This window comes from Bos javanicus, chromosome 7, assembly GCF_032452875.1.
Source record: "Bos javanicus breed banteng chromosome 7, ARS-OSU_banteng_1.0, whole genome shotgun sequence".
Taxonomy (NCBI): domain Eukaryota; kingdom Metazoa; phylum Chordata; class Mammalia; order Artiodactyla; family Bovidae; genus Bos; species Bos javanicus.
In genome coordinates this window covers 25,137,217-25,162,315 of record NC_083874.1, presented here as the reverse complement: position 1 = coordinate 25,162,315, position 25,099 = coordinate 25,137,217, and the positions used below count along the sequence as shown (strand labels likewise).

The 25,099-nt window shown below is 40.9% G+C and overlaps 1 protein-coding gene across 2 annotated transcripts in view; it reads right to left on the bottom strand.

The window, feature by feature from the left end:
• Window positions 1-23,350, bottom strand: part of FBN2 (fibrillin 2) — a 222,825-nt gene extending 199,475 nt beyond the window's left edge. For both annotated transcript variants that reach the window (XM_061422898.1, XM_061422899.1), the window contains exons 1-5: window positions 22,520-23,350; window positions 21,615-21,697; window positions 16,107-16,205; window positions 12,941-13,036; window positions 8,843-8,938 (exon numbers count right to left, since the gene is read on the bottom strand). In XM_061422898.1, coding sequence (XP_061278882.1) covers window positions 8,843-8,938; window positions 12,941-13,036; window positions 16,107-16,205; window positions 21,615-21,697; window positions 22,520-22,773 — 628 coding nt within the window. In that variant the 5' untranslated portion in view covers window positions 22,774-23,350. The remainder of the gene's footprint in view (window positions 1-8,842; window positions 8,939-12,940; window positions 13,037-16,106; window positions 16,206-21,614; window positions 21,698-22,519) is intronic.
• Window positions 23,351-25,099: the final 1,749 nt, after the last annotated feature.

Genomic DNA, 25,099 nt, shown 5'->3' with positions numbered 1-25,099 from the left:
CATGAAATAAAGTTGTGATTAAGTGTGTGAGTTGTGATGGTATACCACTGTGTTCAAATCCAACTTTCTTCAATTGATTTTCTGAGTGAATTTCAGCAAATTGTTTTACCTCCTCGTGCCTCAGTTTTCTCTTGTAATATGATGTTTAAAAATATCTTAGCGCTGGTGTAAGTATTAATTCCTCTAAAGAACTTATCACAATCACCAATATTACATAATTTTCCATTTCAAACTAACAGTGATTTAACTTATGCAGATATAAATCATAATCTGACTGAATGGACTATGCAAAGGTGACAGATTCGTAGCTATTATCCAACTGACATGCAAGCAATGAGCTCTACTGAATGATGTCTCTGCCTTCAGCCTCTCAAACTTCCATTTCTTTTTGTTTGCCACTTCAGGTTGACCTTTACAGAGCACTTCTTTTAAATTTAGAAGTCCTTCACAATCCCTCTCCCCTGAATAGAGAGCAGCCTCTTGACTTTGGCATTCCAGACTTCATATATTAAGGTTCAAGCCTCTTCTTCCAGCCTCATCTTCTCCTCATCCCTTTCACCAGGCTCGTATAGCCATACTGAAAAATAGGCATCCATGAACATTCAAAGCCCTCTACTACATCTGTACTTTTTTCATCCTATTTCTTCTACGTGGAAACGCTGTGGTTATGGAGTCGCACATACTGTCTGCCTTTTATACACTGCACTATGTGGAGCACAGGGAACGCAAAGGCAACTTAAGATAAAAAGCTTTGCTCGCAAAAAGCTCACAGCTAAGAAAGCAAGCAGGCACAACCCAAAGATGAAGGGAGCTAGTCTAAAGGAATGGGACATACAGCAGGTCTACTCAAAAGAAGAGCCGGCCTAACTATTCCAAGAAAAGTAAGGTAAGGCAGGGAGGCAGGTGGTGGTCAAAGAAAGCTTCACAGAGAAACTGTTTTCTGGACTGTTTGAAGACCCTTTCGACCTATTCCTATTAGATTTAGCAATGTACAAGCCCACTGATTACAAGTACCTTGAGTGAAATAAACTCTACTATATATTAGTTACACTGTGAAATGCGTGGAACAAGACCTTGTGCATAGGGGAAGGCCAAAACTAAGACTAAAGAGACCAGTACAACAGTAACTACTAATAGTAACATGGATATTTACAGTAGCAATGCTTCAAAACAAGATGAGCAGGGTCTAAAAATTCAACTGCCTAGCATGCAAGGCCTGGAGGAGGGCATGGCAACCCATTCCAGTATTCTTGCCTGGAGAATCCCCATGGACAGAGGAGCCTGGCGGGCTACACTCCATGGGGTCGCAAAGAGTTGGACACCACTGAGTGACTAGGCACAGCACAGCATGCAAGGCAGTGATGACGATATATGATATTTTTCATTTGATATGTATTATTAGAAAAAAATCCACTCAAAAATTCAAACAGTGAAACTTAACACTATTTCACAACTGATGTACTCTGATCTGAGACATTCCTAGTAACGCTGGAACAATCTCCCTCATCCATAAAGACTATTTTGTCTAGGAGAGCATATCATATCTTGGCTTTATTTCTAATAATTATAGCTTATTATTTATTAAGCCCCTACTCTATGCCAGACACTGGCTAGGCACTTTATCTTTCACTTAATTCTCATCCCAGGAATGTGAGCCACTCTTAAAATATGCTGTTTATTCTGAGTCCTTACTCTTTCAATAAAAACTGCATTAAACTTTATTTGTATGACTTAAATTCCTTTATTCCATATTTGCAATTCCATTTTTAATACTGAATTGTTATCTTTTTGATAACTAGGGGGTTCATTTAAAAGAGATTAGCATCAATAATTATCATTTATTGGATACCAGGTATTATACTATTTAGTCTTAAAAATAATTCAAGGTTGAAAGAGGAGACACTTATTATATATGCAGAAACACAGATCAGAGAGGGCGATCACATTCCCAAGGTTACATAGGTCTTAATATTAAGGTTCTATTTTGGCTATACACTGTGTTCCTAAAATACAGGAAATGTCGCTCAATAGATGTCTACCATGTGTCACACACTCTGCCTATTAGGTATTAGGAGCTTAACACAGTATTGCTTTTAATCTTCCCAACAACTCTATGAGGTAGCTGCAGATCCACAATCCTTTATTTGAAACCTTTGGAAACAGGTGTTAGTTAAGAACTTTTAGTATTTGGAATTTTTAAAAATATATGATGATATAACATAAACCCCTCTCCCCACACATGCACATTTTCTTATTTCTTGCTTTTGGCTGACTCCTATGCGTTCAGCCTTTCGTTATATGTCACTCATATGCGTGTCTGTCTGTGTGTGTGGCAGCTTCATCTAGTTTTCTTACTAGAACTATAATGTCTCTGGTCTTGATGGTGAAATAGGAAAATATTTATGAAGTTACACAAATATAAAATACTTGAATATTTTTATTTTGTATTGCAGGTTCCTCTGCCTCTAGGTAAATAAAGCGATAAATATACAAGAGCACTTAGAGATGGAATAAATGAAAATACTCACTGGTTTAACTCAAAGGACTTTTATAAATAAAGCATCAAGGTCTAACAGGCTGCCAACACTGTCAATCCAACTGCATAGATCGAAAGAGCACAGGCTTAAACTGGACAGTGAGAAGTGGAAGGCCTGGCCTCTCCCAGATCAGACCAGTCAATGAGCTGATCTTCTCCCAAACTTAGAGCCATTCTTTATATAGCCTGGCGCCTCCACTCTGAGTTTTAGCTTTTCAGTTCCCTGTGCTATCATTCTTCGTCCTGTTCTTTTCTTTTCCTTCCACTTTCTACTGCCTACTTTTTTTTCCCCTTCCTCATTTTCCTTCTCTTGTGTTCTTAGTGGCATTCAAGATAAGGATGTCATCTGAGCTACTGCCAAAAAGTTAAAGTTCCCACAGATCTTCTGGTATTTCTCTGATGCCCATGTAAGGTTACGTTTAGCTTAGTGAGTGCAAGGTTATAAAACGTTCAGGAGTGCAGAACTGTGTGTGTGTGTGTGTGTGTGTGTGTGAGTGTGTGAGTACAGCAGCATGTGAGTTTGACATCTGCAGTTGGTAATGTTCTCCCTCTATTCCTTGCAATTTCATTCTCACTAAATCCTCTGAGCCTAAGAAAGAGGGAGACCTCTTATTTCTATACAACAACATCAGTTCAGTAACTGTGATAACTGGTATTAATTACGGAGTTTAAATACGTTAGTTAGCATGCGATTCTATCATGCTATATAGTATAATATCAACATGAGCATTAGTCTGATACTGTTTTATTCCCATTATAATGGGTTTTTTTCATTCAGATTAACTGCAAGAAGACTTCTGTAATTCTCCTTTAATCAGAAACCATTTCTGAGCTCTCTCACATAAATTTGTTCTTACTCCTATTATAGTATTTTCTATGTCACATTTTACTTTAATATTTAAATAAATGATTAGGCTTATTCTTTAAATAGATAATTTGCTCCTCATAACAGGGAATATGTATTATTTGTATTTGTAACTTGAGCTTCAAGTACTTTGCCTAATATTTAATAAATACTCAATATGTGCTAAACATTTACAAATAAATTTAGTTACCTTCCTGTATATTCTAACTTGTAGTTAAAAGAGGGAAAAATTCCAAAAGCACTAGGAAAATACTGTAAGATCTGGAAATGGGGAAGACTTTTTAAACATAAGGAATAAATATTCAATGACCCAGCAATTACATTTCTAGAATATATTCTAAGACCAAAATCAAAGATAAATACTTACCTACATAGATTTTTATTGCAGCTTTGCTAACATACAAACCAACCAACCAACAAAATGAAAAGAAAGCCTGAAAATGACCTTAAATGTTAAACATTAATTAATAAGAAATATAACTACAGTAAGAAAATATATCACCACAACTGAGTTTAAGGTCTGAAATCAAATTGTTTGAGATCCTCCTTCCATTCTAATATCCCAATGCTACCAGAAGTTTGAAGTAGGCAAAATATCCTCATCTGAGATTCTCCAGGCAAGAACACTGGAATGGTTGCCATTTCCTTCTCCAATGAGATAGAGAAAATAACTTTACAAATATCATATGCTTGTTTAGAATGTAGAAACCTAGCCTCATTATTACAACATGCAGTGTAACTATTACAATTCATATATAAAATACTGCAGTTCGTAACCTGAAAGGAGAAGCAGGATATAAGCACATTTCATGTTATAGAACATGAAATATTCTTATAGTCGATTCCAGTAAGAATGGAAAGCTCCCACTCTTTGTATGCAATATATGTGAAGTAGAATAAAGGACTCAAAGTATAACCCGAATCTTAAAAGTAACTAATTCTGGGAGAAATCATGAATAACTGTGTTTCTTATTTCTCCTTGTTTTATTTTCTAAATTATCTTATAATAAACACACGTCACCTTTAGATAAGAACGAAACCATGGGAGGAATTTTTTCTAAAAATACCGCCTATATGTTTCTTTAAAACATCAAGTCCACTGCATATTTAATTCCAAAGAGAATTCCACCTTTTTCACTATACTTAAATTCCAAGACCATGGAATAAACATTGATAAATTATTTCTGAACAAATTTGAGTCTGCTCTACAGAATCCCTAGAATTCTGGAAAACCCTAATTTGAAATCTCCACTGCTGTTCTTGGAGAATGTGGATAAGGTCTGAGTGGGTTTAATAACAGTCACAATTACTTTACCAACTGAAATATGGGTGGATGACCAAAAATATACAGAATAATTCAAGAGGTTATAATAGACCTCAAGGTGTCATCACACAATACTGGGCATTAAATTATAATTGATGCCTTTAGGGAAGTCACCATCATCACATTCCTCCTGAATGAGGCAGTAAGAGATGCACTGTATGTCTGTCAAATGTCCACTTAAACAGGAGCATAATAATGAACAATCAGGACCCTGACAATGAAGTACTGTTTCATGATGGAGGGGGGGAGTGAGCACCCTGTAACCAGAAGCATTAGAGAAGAAGTGGAGTTGACTCCTCCTGGACATGCTTTTAGACACTAAATTCATGCGTTAACTGGATGATTTTATGACAGTTACCCTGAAGGTAAAATCCATCTATTTTACATTTTCCATAAAGATGTGAAAGTTTAGATTTTGTAAACTTAAACATTTGCAACTTGATCTCACTTTTTCTTCCAATGCAGATTAAGATTAACAAAAGGAATTTTTCTTTAAAATGTCAAAAGGTTAAAAAGTAAATTTCCAATCCTTCTCTTTAAGGCATCACTTACTGAAAGACGTACATTTTAAAGGAAATGTCACTAAGCATAAGGATATTTGAAATGTTACCAAATTTACACACTTTTCAAAAGGAGTTCATATTTACATGCTAAAAAAATAATTTGTAGCAGTAATTTATAATATATCAGAGACCCATAATTTGAAAGGGTCTCTGATATATTTCTAACAGATGGTCCTTATATAAACTTCAAGGAAAATTCAATTACAAAACATGATTTCAACAATCATTCAAGGTAAAGAAGCTGAAACAGGGACCTTGAGCAGGCCACATTTATTATCAAGTAATCACTGTTTCTAGTCTAGAAATCATTCAGGTATATTTGTTTCTTGCCTGCCTGCCCCCTCCAAGTTTCTACCAACAAATAATAAAATACATTTTAAGCGTTAAGAGAAAAAACACTGAGTCTTGATATATAATAATGATTCAATTTCTACATGTTCTCAAGTGTACATTAAGTACAATATTTATCTTTTTTCAAATGCCATCTGTTTGAAGAGAGAAGCAAAAAGAATTAAGTATCTTCATGTGCCTTGGACACAGCTAAGCCATTTTATAATCTGCATTTTATAATCAGCTTGAGACCACAAGAACTCTTTCTTTAATGCTAAGTATAAAAGGTCATTGTACGTATCAGCAAGAGTGAGGAGAAAACTCCAAAGAGGTTCAGCTTACACAGCACCAAGATTCAGGTTAAACACTACAATCATGCCAGTCATTAACACCACCCAGTCTCTATCTCCAGGCAGGAAACCAGTCTGCCAGAAGCCCAGATAACTGGAAAAATTGTCAGGTTTATCATACTACTGGATCCCAAGAGACCAATTTAAAGGGAAATTATGTGTTCTGCACTAAGAAGACAAGTATCTCTAATTTTACAAAAAGTCTTTTTTTTAGGAGAACAAAGAACATATGTTTTTAAATTTAGTAATTGAAAAATAGGGCTTCCCAGGTGGCGCTAGTGGTAAAGAACCCACCTACCAATGCAGGAGACATTAGAGACGCTGGTTTGATCCCTGGGCTGGGAAGATCCCCTGAAGAAGGGCATGGCGACCCACTCCAGTATTCTTGCCTGGAGAATCTCATGGACAGAGGAGCCTGGCAGGCTGCAGTCCATAGGGTCACAAAGAGTCGGACACGACTGAAGCAACTTCACACGCACGCAAATTGAAAAAGACAATATGAATCTTAAATGCGAACTGGGCACACAGGGCTATTCACTAACCTCAACATAGCTAAGTTCTTCTTTTTGTAGCTATTCAGTGTTTCTTGAGAAAAACTATGAACTCCACTCTCAGTGGAATTAGCTATCACACATTAAATATTCAATTAAAAATATATTTTAAGAACATTAAAGTTCACAGTTGCAATCTCAGGTTGGAAATTGCTAATTCCTTCTCTGGAAGAAATGAAGTTTTAGAATTTTCATCTGAAGGTGAATACGTAAAAAGATTTTTAAGAAGCAAACCCACGTTAAAAAAGAAATATTTCAGGCCAGTTCGTTACTTAATTTTGGAGTTCTTCTGAAAACACGCTACTGTACATGTAAAATATATTTTAATGTCTTTATTAAGTTTCCATAAATTTAGTAAGGACAAACAAACCTAATGAATGAATAACTGTTGCAGACAGAATAATGATGTAATGCCTGGAAGCCTCTTTGTCAAAAAAACTACCCAATTCCTTTGTCAATTAGGAATTGAATTTGAAATCTGCTTTAGGATGAAAGTACTGAAAAGTTTACATGATCTCCAGAAAAACGAACATGATCTCCACCAATTATAACTATGTTTTAAATTTTAAATTTTACTATTTTTCCATTCTATGGTGTTTAAATAAACATCATCTCAGAAATTTGTTTTATTCCATTCTCAACAACTTATCACTTTATGCTAACATTTCATAATTAATTTTTCTTCCCCAAATAAAAGCATCTGGTGAAGACATTTAAATTTCTCCTAAGTATAACTATAAACTCTGTCATCTGTGGAATGTACTTCGGTCCCAAGAAATCTCAATTACCCCAGAAATAATATAAATATCTTAATGTACATATACATACAAGTGTATGTTAAAAGGCTGCATACATCTTACTTTTCAAACTTTACCATATAATTCTAATTTCTCAGCTGCTTCTTGAGCTTTAACCTGAATGCCGGGATTAAGTTTTGTCAGTGTAATGGATATAATTTGAAAAACATAAGGTTTCTTTGCAATTCAGAGCCTCTGTACATACATAAACCATCACCACTATTTATCTGTAACATTTCAATGACATAACTTCATATACTCAAAGTTTCACAACAGAGAAAGCACTATACAACTTTAGATGCTATGACAAATCCTGGAAAAGTAAATTGAACATATATGTAATTATGAAAGATTATGTAATGCTGATTTTAGTTTAAGCTTATTTTACTTTTATGGTTCAGTGGTAAATAGTTGTTTATCACATTTTATAAAATTCATCTTCTTTGATATGCCCTTTTGCAATACATGAACATTACTAATAGTTCACTTATTGCATCAACACTGGGGATTTTCAGTACTCTACAGGTCACAAGCTTTGCTGCTATTTAAATTATGATAAACTGGTTTCAAATGGGCTTGACCAACAGTGTACACAAATAAGGTAGACAAAGATGGAAACCCACCCAGCGCCCATTCCTCTACCCCTTTTCTCCTGCCCACCACAACTTCCACTAGGTTGAGACTAAACTCCCCCTTTCAGGTGACTCTGGGAAGCTTTCATCATCTCCTGCTCCAAACATATGTCCTGATAAGTTTACATGGAACATATTAATACCATTCCTCTTATCAGGGATTGGTTCAAAAACTCAAGATTAAGCTGATCCGCATTATGAAATAACTCTGAAGGCTTTTACTGGCCCATAGTTAGAGGAGAAGTTTTCTCTCTCTAGATGTGAACAAGACAGCACGTTGCATTAGTTACAGCTGACAGTCATTTTACAACCATACAGAATTGGTGGGTGGGGCAAAACCAACACACAAAGGAAAGCAGGGTCAGGAGAAGTAGAACAACTGAATGAAAGCCTTGATCACGTCCTACCTGAAGCCCACTGACTCCGGACACTTTGTTACGCAAAGTAATACATTTCCTTGTTGGTTAGGTTCATTTACTTCAGGTTTTTGCTGGTCTTGCAACCAAGAACATATTACATCTTTACATCTTTTTTTAACAGAGGCAGTGCTCCCAACAGTGACTCCTAATTTGAATTAACTCCAAATTAGTAGAATTTGCCATCCAGTCACTCACTCAGAATTACCCCACAGCCATAGCACCAGAGTTGGCCTTCTAAACTGAGGTTGCTCTGGTGGAAAAAACTGAGCTACTTCAGCTGCTATTAGCTACATCACAAAATCTGACTATGCAAGTTACAACATAATCAAAGAATGAAAATATTGTTTCATTAGAAGAATTTTCATTGGGTAATAAAAACATTACACATATGTACAATAAGATAGACACAACTGATGCGACTTAGCAGCAGCAGCAGCAGACTGCTCCAAAGGGAGGTTCTTTTTTCTCTTCTTACCTCTTTCACACTGTGGGCCAGTGAATCCATAAACACAGGCACAGCGGTTAGGTCCGATACAACGTCCACCATTCTGACATCCATTTTCACAGACAGCTGCGCACAAACACAGCAAGAAGCTCATTATACAGTAAAAGTCCAAGTATAATGTAGGCGTGTAGATATGTAGTCAAGAGGATCGTACCTCCAAAACATGTCGCATCATGCATTTAAATACATATATTTCATTGTATATTGAGACTAAAACCTCCACAATTCACATAAATCACCTTGTTATGCAATCATTCGGTAAGTTTTTTTTTTTTTTCTATAAATCAGAATCACAAGAATTGGCTGACTCTGATTACACAGTTAGAATACAATGATTTAATCCTCTATTTCAGTTCTATGAACGCTACAATCTATTTTCATAGGTAAAAGGTGATTAAAATATGAAAGAAGATTGCAGACTAGAGAACAGAGACAGGGAGAAAACTCTCCACAGGGTACAAGTTCACAGAAACAACTGTAAGTATTTGAATATTTTGATTTCTAAAGATATACTGCAAATGAGTAACACTTACCTAATGTAATTAATCAAAAGGAAAGGAATTTTCTTTAAATACTATCAAGGTGTAAGAGATGTAAATAAATGTCACTGTCCCAGACATGCTCCCTCGTTAAACAAATGCTAGCCCTTAAGACATGAATGGGAAAACACATCCATGACTGACCGTCAGGATCTATCCCTGGGGAGGCAAAGGAGGGCTTCTCTCAGGGTTTTCCAAGACAGAGCTTCCAAATGCTTCTCCAGGTGGAGAAGAGGGCTGGATAAGCCTGGAGCATGTCCTCAGAGAGCTCGCTCAGTACAGGTAAATACCAGGCTCACCTACACAGGTCAGACTAACAATGCCTCTCTTCTCACGAATTTTTTCTATTGGTGTGGAAAACATAGTTATTATTCATAAAAATTATGTTAACAGGTAACACGGCTTTCTGTTACTTGAAATAATTTTTTTAAATTTCTCAATTTTAATTTTTAACACAGCAAATATCAGCAGGTATAACCTTTAAACAAAAGGTCCTCGGCATCTTCAGTAATTGAAGAAAATACCAAGAGCTTCTCTGAACAAGCAGACAAGCGAATACAGCCATTGCTTCTATTCCTGCTCTCACATGAGAGAGCGTGCTTCCAGCAGAGTGACTGCAGGGAGGGTGTCTTTGTATTCCTTCATTTGCTATAGTACTTGATATACTGCAGATTCTCAAAATCTCCTGCAATATGTCAAAATCTTGCAGCCTTCTTCCCACTTTTTTTGGGAGGTGGAACAACACAATGAATGAATAGATAAAGGAGCTCTGCTGTGTTTAGCACATCTCAATCACATCATCTTTCAATTCTCAGCTTCCCTGCCTGTAAAGTAGAGCTAATAGTTTGAAGATAAAATAAAATGGTGTAGAAAAGCAAAATGCACAGTGGCTATGCATTAAGGTGTTCTACAATCTTAATTCCCCTTCCTTTTTATACGGAAAAGGATCTGTATGGAAAACATGACGTGCTCTATAGCAACCAAAGTTTACACTGAAGAGCAACAGCCAAAGAAGAGAAGCAGACAATACAGATAAAAGTGGACCAAAAGGGGATAAAAGAAGCAATTTCCTTCTTTTGAATGAATTATGATGAAAGTTACTTTATAAAGTAATGTTTTGGTAACAAAACAAGACAGAAACAAATGTACCTCTCAACTGGAGTTGAAAATAAACTTGTATAAGCCTAAATTTCCACCATGGAAAGAATGCTGACCACACAGGAAGAGAGAAAAGTACTTACACCTAGTGTGGGACAAAGCAAAAGGCAGGGGAGAAAAAAAAGACTATGGAAAGAAGTATGAACTGCCTACCATGATCTGAGGAAAAGGGAGAAGCAAGCCCTATTTCAAGATGGTCAGACTGTGAAACAGAACCCTGATCATGACTGCTGAAACTTGAATATTTTTATTCAATGAATATTTAATGAGTACCCACTCTGCGCTCGGTAATAGAACCCTGATCATGACTGCTGAAGTTTGAATATTTCTATTCAGTAAATATTTACTGAGCACCTACTCTGCGCTCAGAAATATGACAAGTGTCTGTTTTTATCAGACAGACTCCTGTACCACTCAACATAGGTACAGACAGTGTGGCCTAAGTCAAATCTGAAATTATCATTACTTCCTACTACACAAACATATCGGATATAAAAAAGATGCTAAACCAGATTTGTTCAGTCTCTCAGTTATGTTCAACTCTTTGCGACCCCATGAACTGTGGCACACCAGGCTCCCCTATCCTTCACCATCTCCTGGAGTTTGCTCAAATTAATGTCCACTGAGTCAGTGATGCCATCCAACCATCTATTCCTATTGCCCCTTTCTCTTCCTACTCTCAATCTTTCCCAGAATCTGGGTCAAAATGTTAAAAAAAGAAAGAAAAGTCTGTTGTTTCCACACAAGACAATATAAATCTCTACTCCTGGTGCTACCTTTTTCCTTTGTCTTCCAGGGTATCATGCTCTCCCAGTTTTCCTCCTGTCTCACTACCTACTCTTTCTCACTCTTTGCTGGTTTCTCCTTCCTCGTCTCCACCTCAAAATGCTGAGCAACAATCATGGTTCCAGCTTCAGCCCACTTCTCTTCTCTACCTGCACCAACTTCCTAGTGTTCTTTGTCCAGGCCCACAATGAAAATGTTAGCCGTATCAAAATTCAATCTATATGCTCCCAAACTCATATGTCTATCTCTGACTTCTCTCCTAAGGGCTGAGCTCATAGATCTTTTCACTTAGAAGTCTAACAGACTTCTTCATCAAATCCAAAACAAAAACTCTTGACATCCCACGCTCTGAGCCCCACCCGACCCCCATCCCACCTAATCCCCACTCAGTCTTTTGTGTATCAGAAAATGGCATCACCATTCAGCCCAGAGCTCAACTCAAGTCTTCCAGTCGTCATTATGGATCTCTGGTTTTCCTTTTAGTCTCATGCATCACACCCATTCCATCAGTACACACCTCCTTCCATATATTCCACCTTCAGTGAAAGCTCAGTCTAAGCAAAAATCACATCCTGAGTTACTACAGCATCATATACCAGATGGAGAAGGAAATTGCATCCCACTCCAGTGTTCTTGCCTGGAGAATCCCATGGACAGAGAAGCTTGGTGGGCTGCAGTCCATGGGGTCGATAAGAGTAGGACATGAATGAGTGACTTCACTTTCACTTTTCACTTTCATGCATTGGAGAAGGAAATGGCAACCCACTCCAGTGTTCTTGTCTGGAGAATCCCAAGGACGGCGGAGCCTGGTGGGCTGCTGTCTATGGGGTTGCACAGAGTCAGACACGACTGAAGTGACGCAGCAGCAGCAGCAGCAGCAGCAGCAGCATCTACCAGAATCACTGGTCTAGCCTTCTAACTGGCCCTTTTTATTTTTTTTCTTTCCCTTTCTACAATCCAGTTTCAATACAGCAGCCAAAGTGGTTCTTTTTAAATGTTAATCAGGTCGTCTCACTCTACTGCTTAAACTGTACCAATAGCATCACATAATATTTAGAGTATTGTCCAAATTTCTTTCCTTGGTTTATAAGGCCTGACTGACACCTCTGTCTCTGAACTCCCCTATTCATCGAAAAATCATTTCATAGCCCTTTACTGTAGTATTACAATAGATTTGAGTAATAAAATATAATTGAGCAAAGGACAATTTATAAGCTTGGCTCTCCAGGGTTAAATTTGGGATATCCTAAAGAGACAAAGAGAGATCACAGCAAACACTACCATTTTTTCAGAAAGGCATCCATGTTTTATGGAACTAGATAAATGAAAATCAGCTAAATATTTAATTGTAATATATGTCAAATTTGATAAAGCCCTAGTGGTACTCAATAACATCAATACTCTAAAACAAAAATTTTTTAGGAGCTGGAAAAAATTATCTATTTAGCTATAAGGTATGTCTTTTCTACATAAAACTATTTTTTAAAGGATCACACACTTTACAAGACCTTAATTATGACTTGGTATGAAATGCCCACTCAATCAAATTATTCAAATAAATTGAGTTTATTCTAATGTTGCTTACGTTGTCCACAGTAAGTTCCAATATATCCCTTCTGGCACTGGCAATGGTCATCCGCACAGGTCCCACCATTCATGCACCTAACACTGCACTGCTGAACTGCAAAGAACAAAACACATAAAATTATCAATCACCAAAACTATAGTATCTGTGAGAGTTATAAAACTATAATAAATGCCCAATTAATGACAAGTGTACTCTACGGAAGTAAATGTTATGACCCAAGCATGCATTTATTTATTTGTAAGTACACAGATGAGCATATCTGTGACAACATGTTATTTAGTATGTATTTAAAATCTGTTACACTTTTAATGTTAAAGGAAGGAAATCTAAGGTGACTGGAAGTGTAAGTTCTAGGGTGCAGGAGGCACTCAAGTATCCATTCAGAATGCCGTGGCTGAGTGCCGGGCACTGCCATCCATCCAGTGCTTAAGCAGTTGCTTCTCTTTCTCTCAAATCAAGTCTTTTAACAAGGTCTGTAGGTTCCACTGGAAAATATATGTCAAATCCTTCTCCTTTCTGTCACCACTGATATTGTGTGGTTCAGCTACCCTCATCTCTTACTTGGATTGTTGCAGTCACCTCCTGATGAGTTCCCTAGCTTCTACTCTTGCCCTTTTCAAATTCCTTCTCAGCAAAGCAACTACAGTCATCTTGTAATAATACAAATAGCACTGCTTCCCTGTCTTATTTAAACCCTTTTAATGTCACATTTGGGATAGAACGCAAATCCTTCCATGACTGAGGTGGCCATGTATTATCTATCTGGATTTGCCTGCTTCTCTAAGATCTTCTTTTCCCAACCTGCCTCTTTGTCATCACATGAAACTTTTGGTTTCTCAAGTGGAGGAAAGATGTTTTGATATGCTCCTTCCTCTCCCTGTGAGGATCCCTCCCTGGTTCATCCTAGTCCTTCTGAACTCAGCTTCAATGTCATGTCACATCAGCACGATCTTGTCTATCTCTTGTGTCTATATTCTTCCTTGGTTCCAGGCTGTTCTTCACAGCCAAGTTTCCTTCCAAGAACTAACCACAATCTCTAATGACACTGTGGGGTTTCTTCACTTGTGTTTTGTCTGTCTCTCTACAGGAATGTAAGCTCCGTGACAGTGAATACCAAGCCCATCATGATAGCAAGGCATTGAGTTCAGTGCTATTTGCTGGGACCATGGCAACTGTGGAAGAAACAGACTGTTGTCAGCCATGGATCAAGAGTCTCAGGCCACAGTTTTGGATGCCTACTACTCATTCAAGTGGAGATGTCCAGTAGGAAATGGGACACGTGAATATGAAGCCCAGTGGACGCATCTACTCTAGAGATAATCGTTATGAGTTAGCAACATACTGGTTAGTGCTTGCCCAGTCACTCAGTCGTGTACGACTCTTTGTGACCCCGTGGACAGAGGACCTGCCAGGCTCCTCTGTCCATGAGGATTCTCCAGGCAAGAATAATGGAGTGGGTTGCCATTTCCTTCTCCAGGTATCTTCCTCACCCAAGAAGCGAACCTGTCTCTTGCATCTCCTGCATGGGCAGGTGGATTACCACTGAACCACTGGGAAGGCCCATGTTAGTAGTAGTCAAAGACATATATGTAAATGAGTTCACCTAGGAAGGACAGAACTTTTGGGAATACTTAACTGTGAATATAAAGCTAAAAAAGGGGATACAGAAAGGACACTAAGAATGATCAAGAAAAGAGAGCATTTCAAGAAGATAGTGATTAATGGTGCTAAATGCTTTGCGAAGTTGGAGCACCATAAGGACTAGAGAGGAGAAAAAAGTTTCTGATGGAAAAGCAGTCAGTATTACTCAATGCCAAATGACTCAGGGATTCTCCTATTAAATTGTATACCGCAAACTGAAGGTCAACCAATGATTCTTCAGCTGTCCCTCTGGAGGAATTAAAAAACTGAATTGTAAAAACGTTTCTCCAGGATTGGGCGTTTTGCTGAGGGTGTATTTGAGAAAACTAAGAGAAGAGAATAATGAAGATATGAGGAATGGTATCTTCTAGGCAGTCAGAGGGAAGGACAGGAAAGTAGTGGAGGAAATGGTATTCAGGGTGGTCAAGAAAGTCTTGAGGAATTCTACATAATTCCCTTCAAAACCCATAATTCTGGGTTTTGAAAGGTTTAGACAATTACATGATATTTTAAAAGAAAATGAAACTAGAGTGTTAATCAGAAGTTTCATCATGAGACAATGACATCTGTTGTATGAATCTTCAATCTTATATTCCTCAATCAGACAGATTATCTATTACTTAGGAAAAATTTATAGAAAGAACTGTTAAAAATGTAACAACTTCATATTAATTTGAGGCAGATAAAGATGTATTAATTACTGAGCAATTACATAAATAATAACTGCTTCTACTTGGCTATAAAACATTACCTTAAATACTGTCCTAAAAGATTAATCTTGGACCTTAAAGACCCAACAATTCCTCCTTAGGTCATGTAAAGCAAGATTTTAGTCCACTGTTACAGAGATCTTACAGAGTTGTTGTCTGTGTAAAGCAAAATAAGTTAATGTATGTAGAACACCTGCTCAGTACACAATGAGTATCTGTTATCATCTCAGTGCTCTTCTCCTTCCCCTTTAGTTAACCCATGAAATAGTATATGAGACACAGGAGTTAAGCAAAGGCAATAAATAAAGCTGAGGATTTGAGTCTACAGACTTGGGCATCAGAATGCCTGGATTCAAATCTGTCTTACTTTGGGTGAGTTAAACTATGTGTGCCTCAATCTCCTTCTCTGACAATAGGGTAATAATAGTATCTCATTGTATTCATGTGAGGCTTAATTAAATACAATGATATAGTCAAACACTTAGGACCTATAATAAGTACTGGTAAAAACACAGTACATTCCAGCTATTCCAAAGAATTACTTCTCACTAAATCCAGGCTCTTTTACTCAGTAAACGCATATCTTCTGGACCGGTACGAAATTGTTTTTGTTCATCACCACCCCAATAGCCCCTAGTTGTTGGTGGTAACAGCTAAGCCACCAAAGATTTTTACTCCAAAGATTAGTACTGACCTAGTTAGCACAGAAAATAATCATGGGTCCACAGCCTCACTGAAAAGGACATTTACCATTTATTCAATAGATAACTTACAGATAATGCAGTTAATAAAGTCACATATGAAAAACGTACTTGATTTTGATCCACAGGTTGGTGATATTTGGCCGCTGGAACAAGTACACATGTTAGGACGGGAACAAAATCCATCTCCGCAACTATTTCTACAAATTGCTGTGGAAAGCACAACAGGGAAGCGTGTGAACAATAAGGTAATAAACCACTGACTACAAAACCAAGGAAGCTATAGTTAAAAACAATAAAGCTGAAAAACTAAGATATAAAAATGCGTGATATATATAATGCCTAATTGCAGATATGCAACAAAAGTAACCATTGTAGACAAGTGAATGAGTCTCTTAAGTATTCTTATGATAAAGTGCACATAAATGAAGCTATTTTAATTTCCATAATCTTAATTGTTCAACTCTTTATCAGTATGGGTCATCTTTTCCATTCAAGGCAGAGGGCTTATATTCAGAATTCACCATGAGAAGACAGTCTTGATCCTAGGAAGCGAGGAGAGTTAAGGAAACCCAGAGGTCCTGTGTACCCTCAGAAAACACAGCCCACTATGTAAAGGACCTTCACAGGAGACAGAGAAAGTGAAATTGGCTGAGCTGGAGACTCCACGGTCTAACGACTTGGCCAAGCCCCAGGGGTTCCATACACATTCCTTCCCGGCTGGTATCTGACCTGCCCCATCATCAATCTTTGTTCCCCTTAATAATTCTCTTTCTCCTTCCTCCAGCCGTTCTTCTCCTGTATTACCTCCACCACCTAGCCTATTCCTGCTGCTCAGAAAAGCTGCTGAGACATTTTGATGAAGGGAGAGTCAAAGCCTCCTGCAGCTGTGACCTCGAAGGTATGAGGGTCATCACAGCAAAGAATGTTAGGCTCACTGACACAGCACATACCACAGATCCTCAAAATCAGTAGCCTTCAGATGCGAAGTCTCTCCCATACAGAGTCAGTTTCATTTAGGAGCTGATTTATCTCTATACCCACAACTGAATTCTCTCTCGGCAAAGCATTAGGCAAGTGTTTTAATGCTCCGTTAATGCTCCATGAGTGGCTGGATGAAGACAGGAAGAGGAGAGCATGGGAATGTCCTGAAACTAGTCGTGCATATGTATGTAAATGTGTGTTCCTATCTTCTGCTAGCAAGGAGTCTCACAATCTTCCAAGAGATATGAGACCCCCTCAATACATAATGTAAAGGGTGTGCTTTATAGAAGTAAACTAACTCGGTAATTGTTTTGCTTCTCCAAATTGCCTTTGACACCCACATAATACGGCCTGCATCTCCATTAGTACAATGAGGATATCATAGATCACAGTGTAAAAATAAAAAACGATTTTAGGCATGAACATGGCTCCTGCTATGGAGTTGACTATTCTTAAAGTATACTGGACTTTCTGATCACCAATAACTTTCCAATGACAAAAGTTTAGTAAAATACTGTTTTATCTCAAAGCCCCCTCATTCTCAGCAAGGAGACATTTAGTTTTGTTGTTGTTCAGTTGCTAAGTTGTGTCTGACTCTTTGTGATGCCACGGACTACAGCATGCCAGTCTTCCCTATCCTTCAATGTCTCTCGAGTTTGCTCAAAAGACATTTGGTTTAGGCTTAGGTTATATACCAAGTCTATCCTTCACTATCTCTCAGAGTTTGCTCAAAAGATATTTAGTTTAGGCTTAGGTTATATACCAAGTGCCCCTTCCCGGGTCCTAAACCCAAAGAAGGTCTGATGGACTGGAGACTGGTCATCTTCAGACACATCCCTATCATGGCCGCAGGTCTACCCTATACATCTGTGAACCCGTGAAAAGCAGAATGCTTAGGCTCTTTCTCTTCACACTCATATCAAACTATAGTATATCTCATCTAAGTATTTGTCCCTACCACAATTGGGGGGAAAAAAATGAGGCCCAGAAATACCAGAGAGGGATGTAGAGAGGACCTGGGTGTTGGGATTTCAGTAATGCTGGGAGAAGACTCAAGTCAAAAGTAGATAGTAAACGAATGGTACTACGCAACAGGTCTGAGGTTGAGCTCCCGCTCTGCCACTGACCCACTGCAAGCTTGGAGAAAACCCACAGCTTCTCTGGGTTTAGTGCTCTCATTGGTAAAATAAAACACAGGGATTATACTGGAATGTTCTGATGTCTCTTCAGGTCTCAAACGGTATGGTTCTGGGCCAACCCCTTCCCAATATTTTTCCACTGATCAACATGCTCTTCATAGCATAATTTCACAACAACAACAACAAAAAATTAATAAGCAAACTTTTCCATTGCTTCATGTCCTAACAAGGGTTTTTAAAAAAAACAAATGGAAAGTAAGTCCATTTCATCGTTTTGGAAACAAATATTTGGAAGTTTGGAAGTACTTCAGTGATTTTCACAGGCCATAATTAAGAACAACAACAACAAAACACAGACTCAACTCAAAATGCATTAGGTTTCCAGTAGTTTGAGAAATATATTTTTATTTTAATATCTTCTTATGAAGCCTGGTCAAGGCCAACCAGATTACAATTCTAGGAGTTGATCATTTTAATATTTTTCTATAAAGAAAAAATGTTGATGTACAAATATATGAGGAAATTAATCTTTGGTCCTCCTTTTCTATTTGTGTTTTACTTATTCTCTTTTTGTAAGTCCCCTCGGAGCTTTTCTTCTGCTAAATGGTGGAAAGTCAATAAATATAATAAATAATTTGTTATCATAAGAAAGTCATGGGATGAAAATTCTTTTTTTCAACTGAAATCTAATTGATTACCAATATTATACTAGTTTCAGGCGTATAGCACAGTGGTTCAGTATTTTTGTAGATTATACTCCACTATCCATTATGTTATTACAAGAGAATGACTACAATTCCCTTTGCTGTATAATATATCCTTGTTTTTTATTTCACACATAATAGTTCGTATGTGCTAATCCCATACACTTAATTTGCCCCTTCCCCTCATCTCCCCTTTGTAACCACTGTGCTATATGTGCGTGCATCAGTGCCCAACTCTTTGCGACCCTATGGACTGTAGCCCGCCAGGCTCTGCTGTTCATGGGATTTTACAGGCAAGAATACTGGAGTGGGTTGCCATTTCCTACTTCAGGGGATCTTCCCTATTCAGGGATTGAACCTGCATCTCCTGCACTGCAGGCAGATTTTTTTTTACCACTGAGTTACCAGGGAAGCCAACCATGTTTTCTATATCTGTGAGTCTGTTTTTATTTTGCACATACATTTATTTGTATTATTTTTTCTATTCCACATAGAAGTGACATCATAAAGTATTTGTCTTTTTATGTCAGACATTTCACAAAGCATAGTATTCTGTAGGCCCATTCATATTGCTGCAGATGGCAGAATTTCATGGAGTGAAAATTCCTAATTTTGACTTTGTTTTCAATTCAGTTATTATCTCTATATACTTTCAGTTATTATCTCCCTATACTTTAGTTGTCAATATCAAAATAACTGAACTACTGAATTCAATGCAAAATATTATGCTAAAATTTAGATGAGACCCACCCAAGAGAATATAAGTGCATTACATTCTCCCTCTCTTTTGCACACTGTTTTAGTCTTGGGTATTTGAATTACCATTTACATGTGCTAATAAATATTTTTGTAGGTATCTCTTGACACAAGTGCTATAAATGTTTCCTGGAGATAAAAACATCATTTCAAAGTTATGTTTTTATAGAGTTATGGTACTTGTACATTCCAATGTATTTCATAAGCATCCAAATACCCTAAGTTGTAGAAATGAGGGCTACAATATTCACTGTTACTTTGAGATTTCCAAAGCTGATCTTCTATATAGTTAGAGGGCACAATGTTACTCAAAGACCAAAAGTATTTAAAGCTGACACTCAGGTATTTAAAGCTGACACTATATATATATATATATATACACATACATATTTTTTTTTCCTACTGCAAATATTCTAGAAGGCTCTGTTCTCTGGAATTCCCATTCCACACTGATCCAATAAAATCTGACTTTACAGATTTTCAACACGTACCATAAACCAATCCTTTCTCCTCGGCTGCTCTCCAACTCAATAATGGCAGCCACATTCATTACATTCAGTGAGTCAGACTTTCCGCAGTGCCTGAGTCACTCCCGCTAGTGTGGCAGGTGTGTGGTGAGTGACGTGAGCTGTTTCAGGATTCTAGGAGCCACATAAGTTTAAAGCAGGCATGGTAACGCCCTACTGATCTGAAAAAGTAAATGCACCCTCCACAAATGCCTCCCATATATGACTTCTGTGCTGGAGGGAAAAGAATCCAATACCCTCCCATTCCTTTTAATAAAAGGAAAGGCTTATGATCAGAGGGTTTATTTAATATATTTATGAATCACCCTAAAGAACACAGTTGTTGCTTCCTATTTTTGCCTCATTACTGGATATTGTGAGACTTTTAGGGTAGAAAAAATAAGAAGCTAATATTCACAACACTTAAGATGTCATGCCTTTTAAAAAACTGCACAGAAATAACATTAAGGGTCTATCTGAACCACAAAACCAATAACTATAGAGTCAGAGATGCCACTACATCCTTATTATCCCTTGGTTAGTGTGGCTTGCCCTTTTTCTCTGTTCATATGGCATCATTATCTTCTCCCTGGAAAACATCAAGGTCAATCTAAAGTCAAGATTGGCTCTAAATAAACGTGCTGTCTACCATACCTGGCTCTCCTCCCAAGAAGACAAATGTGGCTGTGCTATATAAATACACAAGAAAAGGCCAGTCACACTTTAACTCACAATTTCACAGGCATGTGAAATAAGACATCCCATAGTCCACCACAGCGAAGTCGCTAACTAATGACTTCTCCAATTAAAACGTGGAGAACTGGCTGCATACTTTGGAAACGGAATAAAATAATCAAAACATCAAAGGTCAGACACGCAAAACTTCTGAAGTTCTAAGGCTCACACTTTGGAAATCTACTGTACTTTATGAGATCTGGGGTCTGGAAATCCTAAATGTAAATGTCTTAAAAGTCAAGCCATGTGGAAGAGTTCTCTCTTTTAAAACTTCTGTTAACCTGGGTCAACGCCAAATCTCTGAGAAGGCTCCTTTCCTATCTATGTTATGTGGCTGCTGAGATGAAACCAGAGATAATAAAGTGGTTTTGTACCAAGGCCTAAGAAAGCCTTATCTTCAGAAGGTCTAAACCTCCTGCTGAGTCAAAAGGCAGATCGTTTACATAATCACCTTGTGGTCTTATCTGAGAACTTTCAGGAAAAAGTGGTTTGGGGTTATCTGGGGAATTGCTGTGCTCTCCCTTGAGTTTGTATTAATAGACATAGAAAGATAAAACTTTCAAGTTATCTCTGAAACCTTTATCATTATTGCCCTTCAACAGTCTAGAAGTGAAGTCTAAATTGATGCAAACCGGCTGCTTCTTCCCCACCATTCAAATAGGGTCACCCCTAATCATTACTATGGCCACCGGATTAGAAACGCAACTATGTGTCCAAACCACAGAACGCAAAAGGTCCGCCCTGGGATGGGGCCGAGTGGGCAACCCCAAGCTGCGATCCCAGCCTAGCACTCACGGACAATGCACTGGTTTCCTCCAGGGAGCGTCTTCCATCCGGGGCAGCAGTAGGAGTGGAACCTGGATCCGCATACGTTGGGCCTGCGAGAGACAAGTGAAGTCACACACATAAGAGAGGGATGTGGTAATACATTAGAGGTTTTCCTAAGCTTTCAGGACGACCAAAACTACACGTCAAACTCCTGGGGCTTGGGCCTCAGACGTGGAAGTAAATGGGCTAGACACTGAAATGGGGAAGGATCAGAAACGTCTAAACACTGCCTTTCATCTACCCTCTGTTGCTGCTCTTTTTTAAAGAGCGAAAAGAAAGGGAAACATATAATTTGCTACCATTCTAGCCTCCGGATGTAGAGAACAAAGGGAACACTCCGTTTCAAAAATCCTTGCCCTCGTCCCCAAATCCATCCCTCCTTGATCGACTGTTACTTTGGCCCCGACGTGTCAAGGATGGCGTGTCAGAAGGTGGAGCGCTGGGCCTGATGATTAGATGGAGCTGTAAGTAAGCCCCGCACACGTCTTCAAACAAAAGGCTCGGAGCTGCGCCCCCGACGGTGGGGAGCAGGCAGGCTCTACCGGCCCCCGCGCGGGGCGGACTCAGGCGCGCCTTCCGCCAGACATTCGGGACTTGTTCCCGCACAGCTGGCTCCGCAGGCGCTCAGCGATCCTCACCCAGAGGCCTCCAACTCACCCGCCGACAAACCCCCGAGGGAGGGCTTTTTTTTTTTTTTTTTTTTTTTTGCCAGCAGGAGGAAGAGGAGGAGGCGCTTCTTGGGCTCTTCGGGGTCTACTGGTGGAAGGGGGCCCCGGCTGTAGCCACAGAACTAGGTTCTGGGAGGGAGTGGGATGGAAAGCTGCCAAGCCGAGGTTCCCCTCCACCCGTCCCCGCGTCGCCTGTCCACCTACCCTCGTAGCACGTCCTGTTGTCCTCGCCTGCGGACGCGGCTAGCGGCCGCGATGCCCTCCTCCCGGTACTCGGACACCGCGAATGCGCCTTCAGAGCCCGCCGCTGCGGGCCGGACCTGTTGCGGTGGCGGCTGGGGCCGGGGCGCCTTGGGCGGCGGGGGCTGGGGCTGGCCGGCCGTGCACTGCGCCCAAAGCGCCACGCAGCCCAGCCACACGAAGTAGGGCTGGGGACACAGCCGCCGCCGTCTCCCCATCGCGCGCGCTAGGGGCGCGCGGACCTTGGTCCGCTGAGAGGGAGCGCTCAAAGACAAAATCTGCGCGGCCCGAAAAAAGTCAGGTCTAACAAGCCCTTCGTCGGCCCCGGAGACTCGCGTGTGTTCGGGCTCCCTGCTCTAGCGGGAGCCCGGGACCTAGCGCCGGCCCCCTGGCTGCCAGCGGGGTGCGGGTTCTAGCGCAGCGGGCGGCGAGGCGCGGCGGCAGAGCGGCCGGCAGCCCCGCGCGGTCCACGTTGCATCCCCCGGGCCGCTGCCCCGAGCGACTCCAGGACCGCCAGCGGGTGGGGGCGGGAAATTACAAAAGTAACCCGAGCAGCCGCGGCGTAAAGTTACAAAGAAAGCGGACCTCAAAAGGAAAAAAAAAGGCCTGAACGCAGCGACTCTGCGGATTCCCGTGCGCTCCGGGCACAGATCTTGGAAGCTGCAAAAGTCACCAGAAAGAAGCCGGAAAGCAAACAAAAGTTGCCCCCACAAACAAGAGGAAGGTCCTCTCGGGGCTCTCCCGGAGTCCCCCGGGACAGCGACGCGCCGGCGGCGGCTAAAGAGCCGGGCGGAGGTGCGCGGGGCCGGGGCGAGCCGCCGGTGCGAGAGAGGGCGGGAGACTGGACGCCGGGGAAGATGCGGCGGGCGAGGGCGCGGCGCGGGGGTTTTGAGGCCCGGCAGGGCGCTGGGCGGGCCGGCGGGCGGCGGCTGTCAGTGGGGGCTGGAGCGCCGCCGTCCACACGTGGGGCGCAGCCCTGACCGAGGGGCTGGCGCAGAGTGGGCGGAGACAGAGTAAGGGGGCGACCGGGTGGGGAGGAACAAGGGGAGCCAGGGGCTGGGGGAGGGGAAGAGGAAGGAAGGGGGAAGGGAGGGGAGAGGACTGAGATTGGGGAGAGGGAGTGGGGGGCGAGCCGGAGAGGCAGGTCAGGGTTTGGAAAGGGGGCTTGGAAAGAGAGATTGGCGAGCTTGGGTGCGAGAGGAAATGAGCGGGGGATGGGGGCGAGGTTAGGGCGAGGAGAGAAGTGGGAAAGGGGAGGGAGGGCCGGGGGGCCCGGGAGGAGGGGGCGAGGCGCTAGTCGGCTTTGCTTCCCGTCCCCCTCAATTGGCCACTAGCTCTGTTTTGACTGCCTGTACAAAGCGAGCAGACGACGGGGGAGGGGGCGGTTAGGGACCGGATTTGGGAAAGGAGGCAGCCCCTTCTCTCCTCCTCCGCCTTCGGCGGGCCACGGACCAGGGACGAGGGTCTCTAAATGCGCCTGGCTTGGCTAGACCCGCAGCTGAACTTCCCCGCCGGGCAGAGGCCACAAGGTTGAGGATGAGAACGGGTCCTCCTTTAGGGACCCGGACCCAGGCCCGGAGTTGAAGGAATCTCGGTCAAGCAGGAATAGACTCGCGCGGGAGTTGGCTGCAACCTCAATCCGAGGAGGAGGCCGAGCTCTCCCCATCGCCCTCCTACCCCCACCTCCCCACCGGGAGCGGCGTCAGTCTGCGGAACCCGCAGAGGGGCTGGGCGTTTCCGGATTGAAAGGCGCCCTCCGTCTCCAAGAGGGAGCTCGAGCTGCCGCGGGGGACCTCAGCAGCTTGCAGGCGCCGCGGTCCTGGGGAGTCCGTGCTGGAGGTGTGCTCCGGGTTGAGCCCTGCCAGGACTCTGCGTGAGTTTGCAGCCAGAGACAAGTTAGCGCCCCTGAAATGTGTTTAGGGGGAACAGGCATGGTGGGTAAATGAGTCTTGGGGCATATCCTTGGTTTCCTGTGTGGACTCTTGATTAATGATTAAACTCGAACAACTGATGCATCCAGACTGGCTGGTCACTTGCCCTCTGGACCTGTAGACCTGCCTCGATGCTCACCCGATTTTGAGGTCTTCCTTTGTGGCTCCGCTTTCATGATATTTATGTGACGCTCCATTCGTCTGTCAGCATTTCATAATTAAAAATCAAACATCCCTGAAAACTGGGACTGGCCATCCAAGTATGGTTTAGGAAACAGTACGAGAGAGCAAAGTCTGGATTAGTCAGGCCTAGAGAAACTTACTTTAAGATTTTTGTACTTAAACATTTTTTTTTCTGGCCCAAATTGCCCAGATGTACTATTTGGCAGCCAAAATCCTCTGAGAATTGGCATAACCCCTTCCTTTTTTCCCCCAATGTAGTCAGGCAAAGAGTTTTAAGGTAGTATCCCTTCTTACAGTGTTCTCATAAGGCATAATAAAAAGTAGACACAACACCAGTCTATTCAAATCAAAAGAACTTAAAGACAGCAATAGAGGATTCATCATGCGCTGTCCTTCAAACAAATTCATTTTAATTAAAAGAACTAAATAA